General features: G+C 40.6%; 1 protein-coding gene across 10 annotated transcripts in view; it reads left to right on the top strand.

Moving 5' to 3' along the window:
• Positions 1 to 13,443, top strand: part of ANKHD1 (ankyrin repeat and KH domain containing 1) — a 120,337-nt gene that overhangs the window by 71,224 nt on the left and 35,670 nt on the right. For all 10 annotated transcript variants that reach the window (XM_089516281.1, XM_089516279.1, XM_089516277.1 and 7 more), the window contains 6 exons: positions 2,569 to 2,708; positions 2,825 to 2,936; positions 3,316 to 3,461; positions 10,023 to 10,165; positions 10,577 to 10,790; positions 12,549 to 12,724. In XM_089516281.1, coding sequence (XP_089372407.1) covers positions 2,569 to 2,708; positions 2,825 to 2,936; positions 3,316 to 3,461; positions 10,023 to 10,165; positions 10,577 to 10,790; positions 12,549 to 12,724 — 931 coding nt within the window. The remainder of the gene's footprint in view (positions 1 to 2,568; positions 2,709 to 2,824; positions 2,937 to 3,315; positions 3,462 to 10,022; positions 10,166 to 10,576; positions 10,791 to 12,548; positions 12,725 to 13,443) is intronic.

Below are 13,443 nucleotides of genomic sequence, written 5' to 3'. Positions count from 1 at the left end.
CTCCTTTCTCATGGGGGGAGTGGGCATGTATATTTGGCTGTCCTGATTGTCACATGCTCTCTTCTTTCAAATCTTTTTTCAGAGCCCAAATTTTCTGTGCAGTCCTTGACCCCTCACTGTTCTCATTTCAAATTGAAAAGCACCCTATCTGTATGTCATTGCATTTAGATTCATACCCTTTACCTCAGTATTTCCCTGTTTCACCTGCTTTTGTCACTTAAAAACAATGTTTCTACAGTCCCCTGTTCCTTAACTAACAAACTCTTGGGGAGTCAACTTGTATGTCATCATTTCAGTTGATCCTTCCAAGATTTTGATAATGTCTCTTACACTGATCAGGACACCACTATATATTGTACTTCAGAAGCACACATTTAGCATTGCACCAGAAAACAAGATACTCATCATATCTTAGCATTTGATTTTTGTTCTGGATGATGGCCAAATTTTAATGATATTCACTGTATGAAGGCTGGTTGATTTGATGTGTGACATCAAAGATCAGTTTCTGTGTAAGCCTTAATGGTTTTTTAAAAGGTATATTTTTTCCCAGTATGCAAAGTGTAACTTTAGTAATCAGAGTGTATGGAAGTGTAACTATTTTCTTACACATCATAGAAATCAGTTCTAAGGCCCACTAATGTATTTGACTTAAAGGTATTGTATCCTGATCTGGAGAGAAAATGTTGCTGAAATGCTTATACATTATTATCTCTTCTGATGTCTGCCAATTTAACCAATTTTGTCGAATCAGATACAGTGGGCCCTTGGTATCCTCTGGAGTTTGATTCCAGGACCCCCCTTGGATACCCAGATCCGTGGATGTTCAAGTCCCATTAAATACAATGGTATTTAAAATTGTGTTCTTTTTATAAAATGACAAAATCATTTTCAACCCATGGATGCTTGAATCTATGGATAAAGATTCCATGGATACAGAGGGCCAACTGTACTTTCAAATGGTTCTAACAGAGGAAAACTTGTTTGTTTCCTATTTTGTAAGTTACTTCTTGCACTATTTTGTTTCCTTGCTAGACTTAGTGTCGAACAATTTCCCCATCCTGGTACCTTCTAGATGTGACTATGCTGGGTGACTAATGATGGGGTCCAAGACACTGGGAAGGCACCAAAATGGGAATCCTAATGTATAAAATAGTGCAATCCAGATAGTCAGTAATAGTGGGTTTTCTGCAATTCCTTGAAACAAAGATTTACTAGTATAACTGGTAGTTTGTGGACAGCCAGGTTTATTTTTGACATTTTATTTTAATGCTTTTCAGTACCTTTAATACCTAACTCAAATAAGACAAATTATCTATTTTTTAAAAAAAAAGTGGTAAGAAAATCTGAAATAACTGACATTATTTGTCTTTGGTCTTGGGCTTCACTCTCATGGGATTTGTATTTTTAAAACTTTGAAAATGTGAATTGTAAATACTTTTGCAGTAAGTTTTTTAGTAAGCAGTTAACAAAAGCAGCACCTTTTGATTGCCATTTTTTGTGTGTGTTTTATCTCCTGAAAAACAAAGTAATCAAAATCCAACTAGAGATTTGTGCACAAAAATGTGGACTGTGAAAATGTTACTTTTTCTCATGATTATACTACAGTACAGCTAAAGTATGGATACAGACACAAAGCTCAGGTAGCAGAAGAACCAAAAAATTCAAATAGTTACTTCATCGTTTAATATTTCAGATGTATTTCTTTTACAAAAAGTATTTTTATCTCATCTTTGGCACCAGTTTTTTCCATTGATGACTTGTTCTACTGAGACCCTTGGCCCCTTTACCCCAGTATTTGTCTAGTGATTGGCAGTAGCTTTCAAGGTCTCAAGTAGTTTCCAGAGCCTCTTCCCTCATGCTGCTACCTGAGATTCATTTAGTTGACAGGAACCTGTGGTGTTCTGTACCCAGAACATGTATTCTGACTTACATTTGCTCTGAGAAGAGAACATAGTTGTTAGCATAGTTAAATTACAGAGAAGGTGGTTCTTTATTTCTGAGATGTGTTTCCCTAAATCTTAGAAAAACAGTGGTTGCATCCAGTTTCAGGTCTGCAGTCAAGTTCACTTACTGGGAAGGAAGATTGCTGACACTGGTATCTGTGAGTCAGTCTTCTTTTACATGTTTTTCTTGGTCAGGTACTGCTTCAGGAGCTTAGCTGAAATGGCATAGAAACATAATACATGGATGGCCAATAAAAACTAGCAGTAGACCCCCCCCCCCCAAACAAGTTCACAGCTGTGCAAATACCTAAAATGTGATTCATCCCTCTTTAAAATTTAGGGGAGGAAAGAAGATACTTTCCCAGTTACTCTTTCTAGATATTTTACAAGGACATACTTTATAGTTTACATATGTGTGTTCACACTTCTTGGGATGTGCATGCATTTTTTATTTGGCTTTTGTACAAAGTATTAAAAGAATTAAATCAAAGTATTTCTGAAACTGGCATGCCACTTTTCATTCTCCTGGTGGGGCATAATTCATTAAGAGGACATGGCCAGTTCTCTAGAAAACGAGCTGTTCAAGCAGGAAAAGCTGAATATCTTTTCCCCCCTTTCTCAGCTGTTAATAGCAGAGTGCCCACTGGCTCCAATTCCTCGCATACTACGGAATCGCCTACACCTGAGGCCTGTTCACAAGCCCTCAATGTGACTTCTCAGTCTGTGCTCCCCACATACCCGTCTGTTGACATTGATGCCCACGTGAGTAGTATGGATTAATTATAAATCTGTTTTTATTTCAGTTGTTATTTGTTATATACACAGCACTTATAAAGCATGCTAGAGTAAACATAATATACATCTTTTCCAATGTTTAGACGGAGAGTAACCATGATACTGCACTGACTCTTGCATGTGCTGGTGGGCATGAAGAACTCGTCTCTGTCTTGATAGCACGAGGTGCCAGTATAGAACACAGAGACAAGAAGGGTAAGTTACTGAAGTGCTGCCACTAATCAGTGCTTTTATCAGGAGCTTATGCAGATGGAAGTGTTTTTGTGCTTTGGAACAGTGTTGTCAGGTTTGGGAGAATTTAATCTTTGTTGCTATACTGAAATGTGATGCTGTATGGAGTTTTGAAAATTAATTGAGTATGGTATTTGTATTTATTTAAATACAGACTTATTATTACTTCTGCTTTCCATACCTCAAGTACTCAATTGAAACTCAAAGCATTGGCCTTCATGTCTGTTTCCCATAAGTGATTCCCTCTGACAATATTTATTGTGAGTTACCGATTCTAATTTTACCTCCTGTGTAGTGATTAAATTTGCCTTCCCTTCAAAGTGACTTTTGATATTTCCTTTAGGTTTTACACCGCTAATTTTAGCTGCCACTGCAGGACATGTTGGTGTTGTAGAGATCCTGCTAGACAAAGGTGGAGATATAGAAGCCCAATCTGAACGTACTAAGGACACTCCACTTTCATTAGCATGCTCTGGTGGGCGCCAAGAGGTAAATCTTATAATTTTACTATACTTTGCAAGGAGTTCAGTTTAAATATTGTAGTGTGTAGTCTTGTGTTGGGAAAATAGAACACGATTTTCCAGCAGCCTGAAATGTTCCCACTGCTCTTTGGAGCATGTTGTTCCATATTGTAATTAATGCCTTTCACATTATCCTGCCTTGAAAGGATTTGAAAGGCAACTAAGAAATGCATTAAATTAAAGTAGTTATGTAAATAGTGCATGAGATCTGTTTTTAATATGTAATTACCCAACAGTAGAAATACCTTTTTTCCAAAATGTTACATTTTAGTAGCTTTTAACAGGCATTTGACACATCTGTCAGAAAAACAATATTCTTCAGAATCTGTCTTAAGTGCAGCTTTTGTATGCAAAGTTCAGCTTTTATATGCGGAGTTGTATAGAATAATTCTATAAACTGTGGTAAATGCTATTTAAAAATGCAAAACTGGTCAGCTTCAAGGAAAACCTCCACCAGAGGCCTCAAGCACACAGGCCAAAAGGTCCACCATCGGACTGCTTTGGAGGTGTGGTGTTTACACAACACACACCCTGAACACGGCTAGAATTCATTCTGGGGCCACCCCAACCTGGAAGAGCCGGGTCAAAATAGAGCGAAAACCCATTCCTTTTTGGCAGCTGGCTCAGGACCACAGTGGCAGCCCGGATCGGGGCAGGTAGCTTGTGGTTGTTGTGTAGATCTGTTCCAGTGTTACAGCCAGTTCATAGGCCAAGATAGGGTTTCTCTGTTGTTTTAGTGCCTTCATAGATTTGGCATAACTTTGGCATGCCTTCTCTGTTTGCATATATTCAGTACATCTGACTGATTTCATCCACTGGCAACTTTTTTTAAATGGTAGGAAGATGCATCTTCTATATTTACATTTGTAAAATTAAGTGTGCAGTTTTAATCTTGAGATGAGAACTGAGGAAGATTCAGTTTGAAAAGTGCAATCCTATCATATTTTTTGTACTGTTTGCTAATTAACAGAAGTTTCTTTATACTAGCAGGGTAAAATACTGCACGAGAAGCTTGGTTCTTCTTCATGGTCTCTGTGCCTCACACAACTGGGTAATCCTGCACCTGTGCAGAGCCTCTTTGGAACATTCTTCTTTGGCAGTAGCCTCGCCCACCCCACCCCCCGACAGCCCTGTATAAAGGACTTCCTGCAGAAACTGGTAGTTCCTTTTCATCTGCTGCTGCAGCAACTTCATCATGAACAGCGTTCATTTCTTCAGTATACAGGACTTCAGTTCCATAAAACTCCATTTGATTGCTTTGTCAGCATTAGCTGTCAGCCGCACCAGCCCTTTCGGTTTTTTCAGTACCATTGGCTTCTTTTAAGAAGTGCATTAGATGCGGCGTGAAGATCCCAGGCCGAGATGGGCACTTGAAGTGCCTTCAGTGTTTGTGCAAGTCCCATATTGTTGCAAGGAGCATGTTTCACCTTGAGCTGCTTCTTCGACCCTGATCGGCTATAATCTTCCAGCATGCCCTGGTGTCCCTGTTACCTCCTTCTCCACAGTGCTACACAGTCATGATGGAAACTGTTTCTGTCTATGACGGTGGGTCTCGTGACCATTCAGAAGGGGAGATCCATGATTCTCTGAGGTCAGAGTTACAGCCTCTCTGTCTCCAGCTCCAACTCTGGTTAGACTTCAACATCATTCCAGGTCTTGCTCCTGCTCTGCATCTGGTTGACCTCTTCTCCTAGATGTTATGAAGTCAGATGGCAGCATAGTTATCGAGTTCTTATATAATCTCAACACTGGTTATTACATTTATAGGGCTCCCTCATGGGAATCTTACTATTATGACAGCCGCTGTTCTTCAGTGGATAGGAGATCCTGTCGGTATGTACTGCGTCATAAGCCTGCACACCACTCCAAGCAGAGATGACAGCATTCGACATGCATTCAGTCTGCTGTCATGGTCACGGTCCAGCAAGGTTGTTAGTCAATGAATCAGTCTACTACCAAATGCTCTATTGAAGTGTTTCAGTCCTCTTCTCAGTCAAGCTCATGAAGCTTCTGTGAGTGTCAAAGAGAAACCTGCATCCTCTGTTACAGTTGCTAGTCAGACAATCCATATATCTTCTTCCACAACCACTTCTCAATTAGGATCGGATTCAGACTCTGATATGATCCATGCCAGGAAACCATCTGCTGTTAAACTAGGTGCTGTAGATCCCTCCTCCCTGTTGGATGGTGTCAAGGCCATCGAGCAAATGCTTCAAATGGCTAAACCCTAGAAGCTCAGGGCCCAGCAGAAGCAGACCCACATCAAAGACCCAGTGTCCAAGATAGTCCAGTCACAGATTGCTACTCCTTCAGCCTTACCAATGCTTCCATACCTTTCTCAAGTGATTCAAAAGTCATGTTGACACCATCTTGCATCCTGTCAACTTTGAGCAAGTTGGAGGCCTTGTATGCAGTGGATGATTCGACGCTTACTTCTTTGGATCAGCATCTGAAACAAAATTCTGTAATCGTTGACACTGCCCAATCCAAGGCTTCACCTGGTCTCCACTCCACTCCAGTAGATAGAGAAGGCAAGAAACTTAATACCATGGGGAGAAAACTCTACTCCTCAGCTGCTGTCATCTCCAAGATATCCAATATTCTGGCTTGCATGGGTGTCTACCACCATCTCATCTGGGAGAAGATAATTACATTCCTGGCCAACTCTCCTTCAGTCAGAAGCTCAGAAGTTGGCAGGTCATTAGATTATGACATCTAGGCATGTTGCTCATTGCGGGGAAAGGTGATGGCTCATGCTGTGGCTCTCTGTCAACATGCCTGGCATTGGTCCTCTGGCCTGTCTGATGAAGCCCATGCAGTCATTGAAGACTTAGATGATGATGGCCTGTTTAATTCTGAGACTGAATCCAGGTTACAGCATACCCACAAAATGTGATTGACAGTAAGGAAGTGCAATAATAATAATAATAAAATGCAAGCTCAACCCATTGGTACAACCTCCTTCCAAGTCCAGGTACAATGGTTACAAGTATGTGCAGTCTTTGAGATGGTCATGCAGTCCTTCACGGTCTCAGTTTCAATGCAGTTACCATTTTGCTGCCTCCTTAACACAGAAACCAAAGTCTGGGCAGCTAAAAAAGAAGTCTACTGACAGTTCCAAGCACTGTCTGACTTCCTGTAAGACAACACCCTGATTGTCACTCCTCCACCTTTACCACGAATGCTTTCTTCTATGCTGCCTCTCTCTTTTCTCAATGTTTTTGAGCCTCTGACCACTGTACCACCAATGCCTTCTCCATGGTGGAGCTTCATCACCATGAATTCATTGGTGCTCAACATCATGAGGAGAGGCTCCGCCATTGAATATGAATCTTTTCCTCCCACAGTGATGTTCAGATCTACTACTTCCCCATTCCGTTATGTTTCAAAACGTAGACACTTTATTGCTAAAGGGAGCCATCAAGCCTGTCCTTCCGTCTGAAAATACCTTATGGTTTTTTCTCCAAGTAATTCATCATCACCAAGAGGGACAGTGGTCTGAGACTGATTCTGGATCTGGGAGGAGTAAATTTCTACATTCGGTTGAAATGTTTCATGATAGTGAGACTATCCATCTTCTGATGCAAGGAGGCAAATGGTATGCCACTCTGGACTTAAAAAGTGCTTCCTCTGTTTTGCTTTGGCAGGAGTTACATACAGTTGCAGGTGCTGGCTGACAACACCACAGTCATGTATTACTTTAATGAATGAGCTGGTACTTGGTCCCACACCTTCCTTCACCTCACTTTTGGGTTTTGGGACTGGTGCATACAGAGAAAAATCTCCATTTTAGATGTCCATCTTCCTGGGGAGGAGAATGCCCTCACAGATGCCCTCAGCTTGGAGTCACATTCCAGTCAGAAGTGGATGCTCCATCCTGAGATTCTGGTGCCTGAGATGACTTCCTTTTCAACTAGCACAGCCTTGAGCTTTACATCTTCCTTCTATTCCCTCTGCAGACCAGAGTCATTGCCAAGCTTCATCAGGATCAGGTAAGGTGCATCCTGATTGCTCCGTGGTGGCCAAGACAACCTTGATTCAGCCACCTTTTGCACGTCTCTTGAGAGCTGTATCTTTGTTTGCTGCTCAGATCAGACCTACTTACCATCTACAACAGGTCTATCAGGCATCCATGTTAGCGTTGGTTGCACAGTGCGTGCTGTGTCATGCCAACGTTTCGCACCAGGATCACCACCTCACAAGCGACAGGCAGCTGTGTGCAAACTGGAGAAATGCCTCTCTCCTTTCAGAAGTTGACAAAAGAGACTCTAGGCAGATGTCTCTTCACAAGGCTTTTATTCTTTTGAAGTTCCACTATGTACAAGGCTATCTTACAACTCCAACACCATCCACCATCATCCACAACCCACACTGTGAGCCACTCCCCTTTTATAGCCAGGGCTCGATGTGGCCTTTTTGGCACTACCTCTTCCTCCTGTGTCACAGTGATCTCTGTCCCCTGTCCAGGGTGACTTTGCACTTTTGCAGCCTTTTGCAGCACTTTACTGCACTTGGTGACCATCATCTCTGATGTCACTTCCCATGACTCAGCACTGGTGGAAAAATGCCTTGTCATCATGGCTGACAGTGACCCTTTGTTGTCCAGTCACTATTTAATACCACATTGTGTATTTTCTCAGGACTCTATATCCCAACAATCCAGACCTCCATACTCTTCACCTATCAGCATGCGTGATCATCCCCTAGATGTTTTGCTGGCTGTAGTGAGGAATATGATTGACGCTGTCCATTGACCAAGAGGTCTTATGAATAGAAGTAGAAGAAGTTTGTCACATTCCTGCCTTGACTGCCAGTTGTAGTGTCTGATGCTACCATTCTACATGTGCTGGATTTGCTGCTCATCTTTATCTAATCAGGGCCTCTCCTTGTCCACTATTCATTGTTATGTAATTGCAATCTCAGCACATTTTCAGTTGTTGGGCAAGCCTTCTTGTTTTGTGCACCATTTAGTTAGGTTTTTGGAGGGGCAAAAGCTTCTATAACCTCCTGTGTCAGCCCCAACCCCGCCAATTTTGTGAGGGATTCTATGAGCCATTGGCAACTTGTGACCTTTGTTTGCTGTCTTGGAGGATTGCTTTCCTGGTTGCCATTGTGTCATCTGGGAGAGGTGGTGAGTTGTGTGCCTTGCTTTTGGACGAACCTTACCTACGTTTCCAGCCCAACAGAACAGTTTTAAGACCTGACATCACCTTCCTGCTAAAGGTTGTGTCATCTTTTCAATTGAACCAGGAAATTGTCTTGCTGTCTCTGTTCCAAAACCCCACTTCAGACTGTAGGAGGCATTGGCACTGCCTCTATGTACGGAGGGCTTTTGCCTTCCTTGTGAACAGAGCAACTGCCTTCTATACTTCATCTAGACCTCTCGTTTGCTATTCAGGCTCAAGGAAAGGACTGCTTGCTTCCTCTCAGCATTTCTCGAAGTGGGTGGTGTCAGTAATTTGCCTCTCATAAAAACTGGCTCGAAGGGGCCCTCTCGCTCAGGTTCAATCCCATTTTACTTGGGCAGGTGCCACACAGCTACTTGGTCCCAGCTAATGACATTTATTTCACATCATAAAATAGACTTGAGGTCTCAGGCTGATACAGTGTCTGGGAAGACTGTACTACTGCATTCATTCATTAAGTAATTCAGATATGTTGTATAATCTATTTCTATGGTGGAACTCCTAAGAGGCCTGCCCTATGTCTTACAAGTTAATGGTGTTCAGGAGTAGTCCCTGGAGTACAGGTTGGGAGCCGCTGCCTCAGAGTATGTTTTATGCTTACATCTATCTCTGTACTGTGTTGCTGAATGTGTTCTAACTCACCTATCTTTTGGTACCATGTTTTGTAGTCTCAAGGAGCCTTCCCTTTGAAACCATACCAAACTTATTTATTTATTTATTTATTTATTTATTTATTTAATAACATCTCTGTTGGTGTTGTATTAGTAATGCTTGTTGCATCCACATGCATTGATGCTTGTTGCTGACCTGAATTGTCTTAGTAAAGTATTTCATTTTTTGCACTGACACTCCTGCCTCGGGCTTTTTGGTTGCTTGCTAGTCTCCCAGTTGTGTGAGATACAGAGACCATGAAGAAGGTGGACAGGTTGCATACCTGTAATTGTAGTTCTTCGAGTGATGATCTGTAAATCACACAACCTCACCCATTCTCCCCTCATTATGTTGTGCCAGTTCCCATGGATGACTGCATCAGCGTCCTATGGAACTGGCTCTTTCAGCAAGAAGCCCCTTATATAGGGCTGTTAGAAGTGGATGGGCTACCAACAAAATGGTAATTAGAATGTTGTAGAACGCTCCAAAGAGGCTTTCTCCAGGTACAGGATAACCCAGTTGTGTGAGTTCATAGATGACCACTCGAAGAATTAGTTACAAGTATGCAACCTGTCCTTACCTAGTTTGACCTACCCTGTGTTTATCAAGTTGCCACAGCTCTTATACTTTTCCTCAGAGTTCCAGTGTCTGTTGTCAAGTATTGATCCTGCTAGTACCATTCTACATTTCAGGTGGTTGATCTGCTGCTGGCACGAGGAGCAAATAAAGAACACAGGAATGTGTCTGACTATACTCCTCTGAGTCTTGCTGCATCTGGAGGATACGTTAACATAATTAAGATCCTGCTGAATGCTGGAGCAGAAATTAACTCAAGGTAACAAATGTGCTGGTTTTGATCTGTGGAAGCATCCACATGCCTCTTCAAGTTTAGTGGGGATGGGGATGGAGATGAGTATAGAGAAGTGACTATATCAGCATATGTGCCATTTTAGTCCTGTTTAGATGTGGTAGTCTATAAGGATGCAGCTACTGATGATAAATGTTGTTTTTATATTTAGCCTGTTATTTTCATATATTAAAACTTTACATGATTTGGTGATTGTCTAGAATTGCTAGTGTTTCCCAGTGTCCATCTTTGATTCTAGTTAGCAATAGATTGTTTTTAATTGAATATTCAGATTTTCATGAACCATGTCAGTCTTCCCAGGAAAAATGCTCATTTTCTAACCACCCGCCTAGGTTCTGTCATTTTGGTAATTACATTCATTGTTTCTTTCCTTTTTAGGACTGGGAGTAAGCTGGGCATTTCTCCACTCATGTTGGCAGCTATGAATGGTCATGTTCCTGCAGTGAAGCTGTTACTTGATATGGGCTCTGATATTAATGCACAGATTGAAACTAATCGGAACACAGCTCTCACTTTGGCCTGTTTCCAGGGCAGAGCAGAGGTAGTCAGTCTGCTTTTGGATAGAAAAGCCAATGTTGAGCATCGGGCAAAGGTGAGCAGATTTCTTCTTTATCAGATAGGCTGTTCTAAATTATCTTGCAAGAGTTATAATGTGACAGTTAGAACTGGAGACTTGGAACATTAAGTGATTCGAAAGCAATTCAATATAACCAGTAATAATAATGAGCATTAGTAGGTTTCATTGCATTAACATGATTATGCCTTATGCCACATTATGACTGACATTGCCTTCAAACCTACAGTTGATGAAAGAAGAGCTGAACGCTCAAATTGCACATAATGTTTATTTTCAATATATCAGTTCCAAAATGCAAAGCTTGATTTTTGTCATTCTAGTGACAATTCACTACAATCCCATTTGAATTGATAACCCTAAAAGGACAGAAGAAAGGAATTAGCATATACCATAAAAAATTAACTAGATCATGTGCTGCCCATTTGGGATTAAAGAAGAGCCTTGGAGCTGGAAGGATGATGATCACTGATCTGGAGGACAGTGTGTGCAGTTTCTCCTCTTGACTGGAAATGATTAAACCCTAGGGCAAAGTAACCCATGAACATATTGATCTGTTATTGAGTTTGCCACATTGAAAGGTTACTTGGGAGAGGGTAAACCATATAGCTATAGCAGAGTTCTGATGAGGTAAGAGCAGGTAAAACAGTATTTTGGGATTAAAAGCTTCAACTCAGGGTAAAGGATTGCAGATTTTGCCATCAAAGCATATCATAATAAACAAATTAAAAGTAATGAATAATAATAATAATTCTGATTGTTCAAGTGAAAAATGTTCACAATTGCCAAGTTTAATATTAAAGGAAAACATTGTATTTTGTTCTAAAGGTTTATGCTGAGCAGATTTTACTGGGAATAAATTATTGACATAATATGCAAAGACCATTTTGATGCTTTTTCTGTTTTCATATCTCAATGTGTCTTAGCAAAATTTCTTAAAATTTACCTTTTTCAAAGACTGGTGGAGTGCCATGAGAAGTCAAATAAAAATTTGGAATCATGGTGTGGACTGGTATGGTTTGGAAAATATAATTAGAAATCCTATTTTTGGGGTAGAGTGGAATACAGTATTGCTAAGGATAAGTACAACATCTGAAATGAGGACTAAGGCAAAGTAAACAGTGAAAATGTAGGGGATTTTAAGTTTCCTACGGCTGCAGCCTTTGTTTAGGAAACAAAAATATTTAAATATCAAAAATATCAGAGCCAAGCCTGTTAGGGCAGAATGGTGTCCTTGTCTAACTATGCTTGTCTAAGTACTGAAACTGACTCAAAAACAACAAAGTAGCTTGCAGTTTTAAACAAAGGTTTACTAGTGGTTTTAATCTACATATATCTAGAGGTTCTATCCTAACCTAGCTAAGGAATAGTTCAGATAAAAAGAAATCTTTATCTCATCATCTTTCCAAAGAAAGTTGAGAGAGGAGGAAGTTGAAAATCTTTCAGAGAATGTCTATTAGTCCCAAAGGGGGGAGTGATCAAAGACACATGGTAAGTCTGAAATAGAGCAATAGAAAGGAGTTTGCATGAAGGAACTCACTATCTATCTAAAGTGGGGGAAAGAGAATGCAAAAATCTTCCAGCAGGAATGCCTTCAATATTTCACCCCTACAAAATCCTTCTTGTGCAGTATTCCAGCTCCTATGTTTCATGGACATGTTGATTGTCCTGGAAGGATGGCTGGAATGAGTCTGGACAATGTGAGCATGAAGGGGAGCAGAAACAGTTTCTAGACTCTTACATTAACTTCACATTGGGTTTATTTCTTTTAAACAGACTGGGCTTACCCCTCTAATGGAAGCTGCTTCTGGAGGATATGCAGAAGTTGGAAGAGTTCTTCTTGATAAAGGAGCAGATGTCAATGCTCCTCCTGTGCCTTCCTCACGTGATACTGCTTTAACAATTGCTGCAGATAAAGGCCACTATAAGTTTTGTGAGCTTCTGATTAATCGGTATGTCATTTTCTGTTATATTAATAACTTCAGTTTACTACTATACAGTTGGCCTCCATATTCTCGGATTCTTCATCTATTGATTCTGCCATCCATGGCTTGAAAGTATTCCCCCCCAAAATTCAAAAAACAAACCTTGGTTTTGGCATTTTATATAAGGAACACAATTTTACTATGCCATTGTATATCATGAGACTTGAGCATTGGTGAATTTTGGTATCCATGGGGCTGGGGTGTGTGTCCTGGACCAAACCCCAGGGGCCCATTGTACACTCTGTAGACAAAATTTTAAAGTACTCAATCCAAGTCTCTGTCCCAAGCACCTTTAATCTTCTTAAGTAACCACTGAGCCACAAATCATATATTTCCAAAAAGGCACTAGCCTAATGCGTTAAATTTGGGAAGTCCTAAATTTAGCTGAAATACTTAAAAAGCTAGAAAAAAAAATACTGATCAGTGTTTGTTTTTATGAGGTGTGTGTGCAAATATTGAATATATTCCGAGGGCATATAATTACTGAGGGACAGAATGGAAAGCAGGAGTGGGAAGTACTAGTGGAAAGGTAGCTGGAAAACTAAACAGAATTAAGCAACACTTCCAATATCTTGTTAAAGACTGCTTGTGGTTTGTAACTTTGCTTTGTGGCACATACAATGATGAAGGATATTCTGAACATCTTAATTCTACCTAAACTGTCGCCTTCAGCTGAATTCTTATTT

Source organism: Sceloporus occidentalis, unplaced genomic scaffold, assembly GCF_023333645.1.
Source record: "Sceloporus occidentalis isolate IW3139 unplaced genomic scaffold, rSceOcc1.0.p SCAF_3, whole genome shotgun sequence".
Taxonomy (NCBI): Eukaryota; Metazoa; Chordata; class Lepidosauria; order Squamata; family Phrynosomatidae; genus Sceloporus; species Sceloporus occidentalis.
This window is presented reverse-complemented; position numbering and strand designations above follow the sequence as displayed.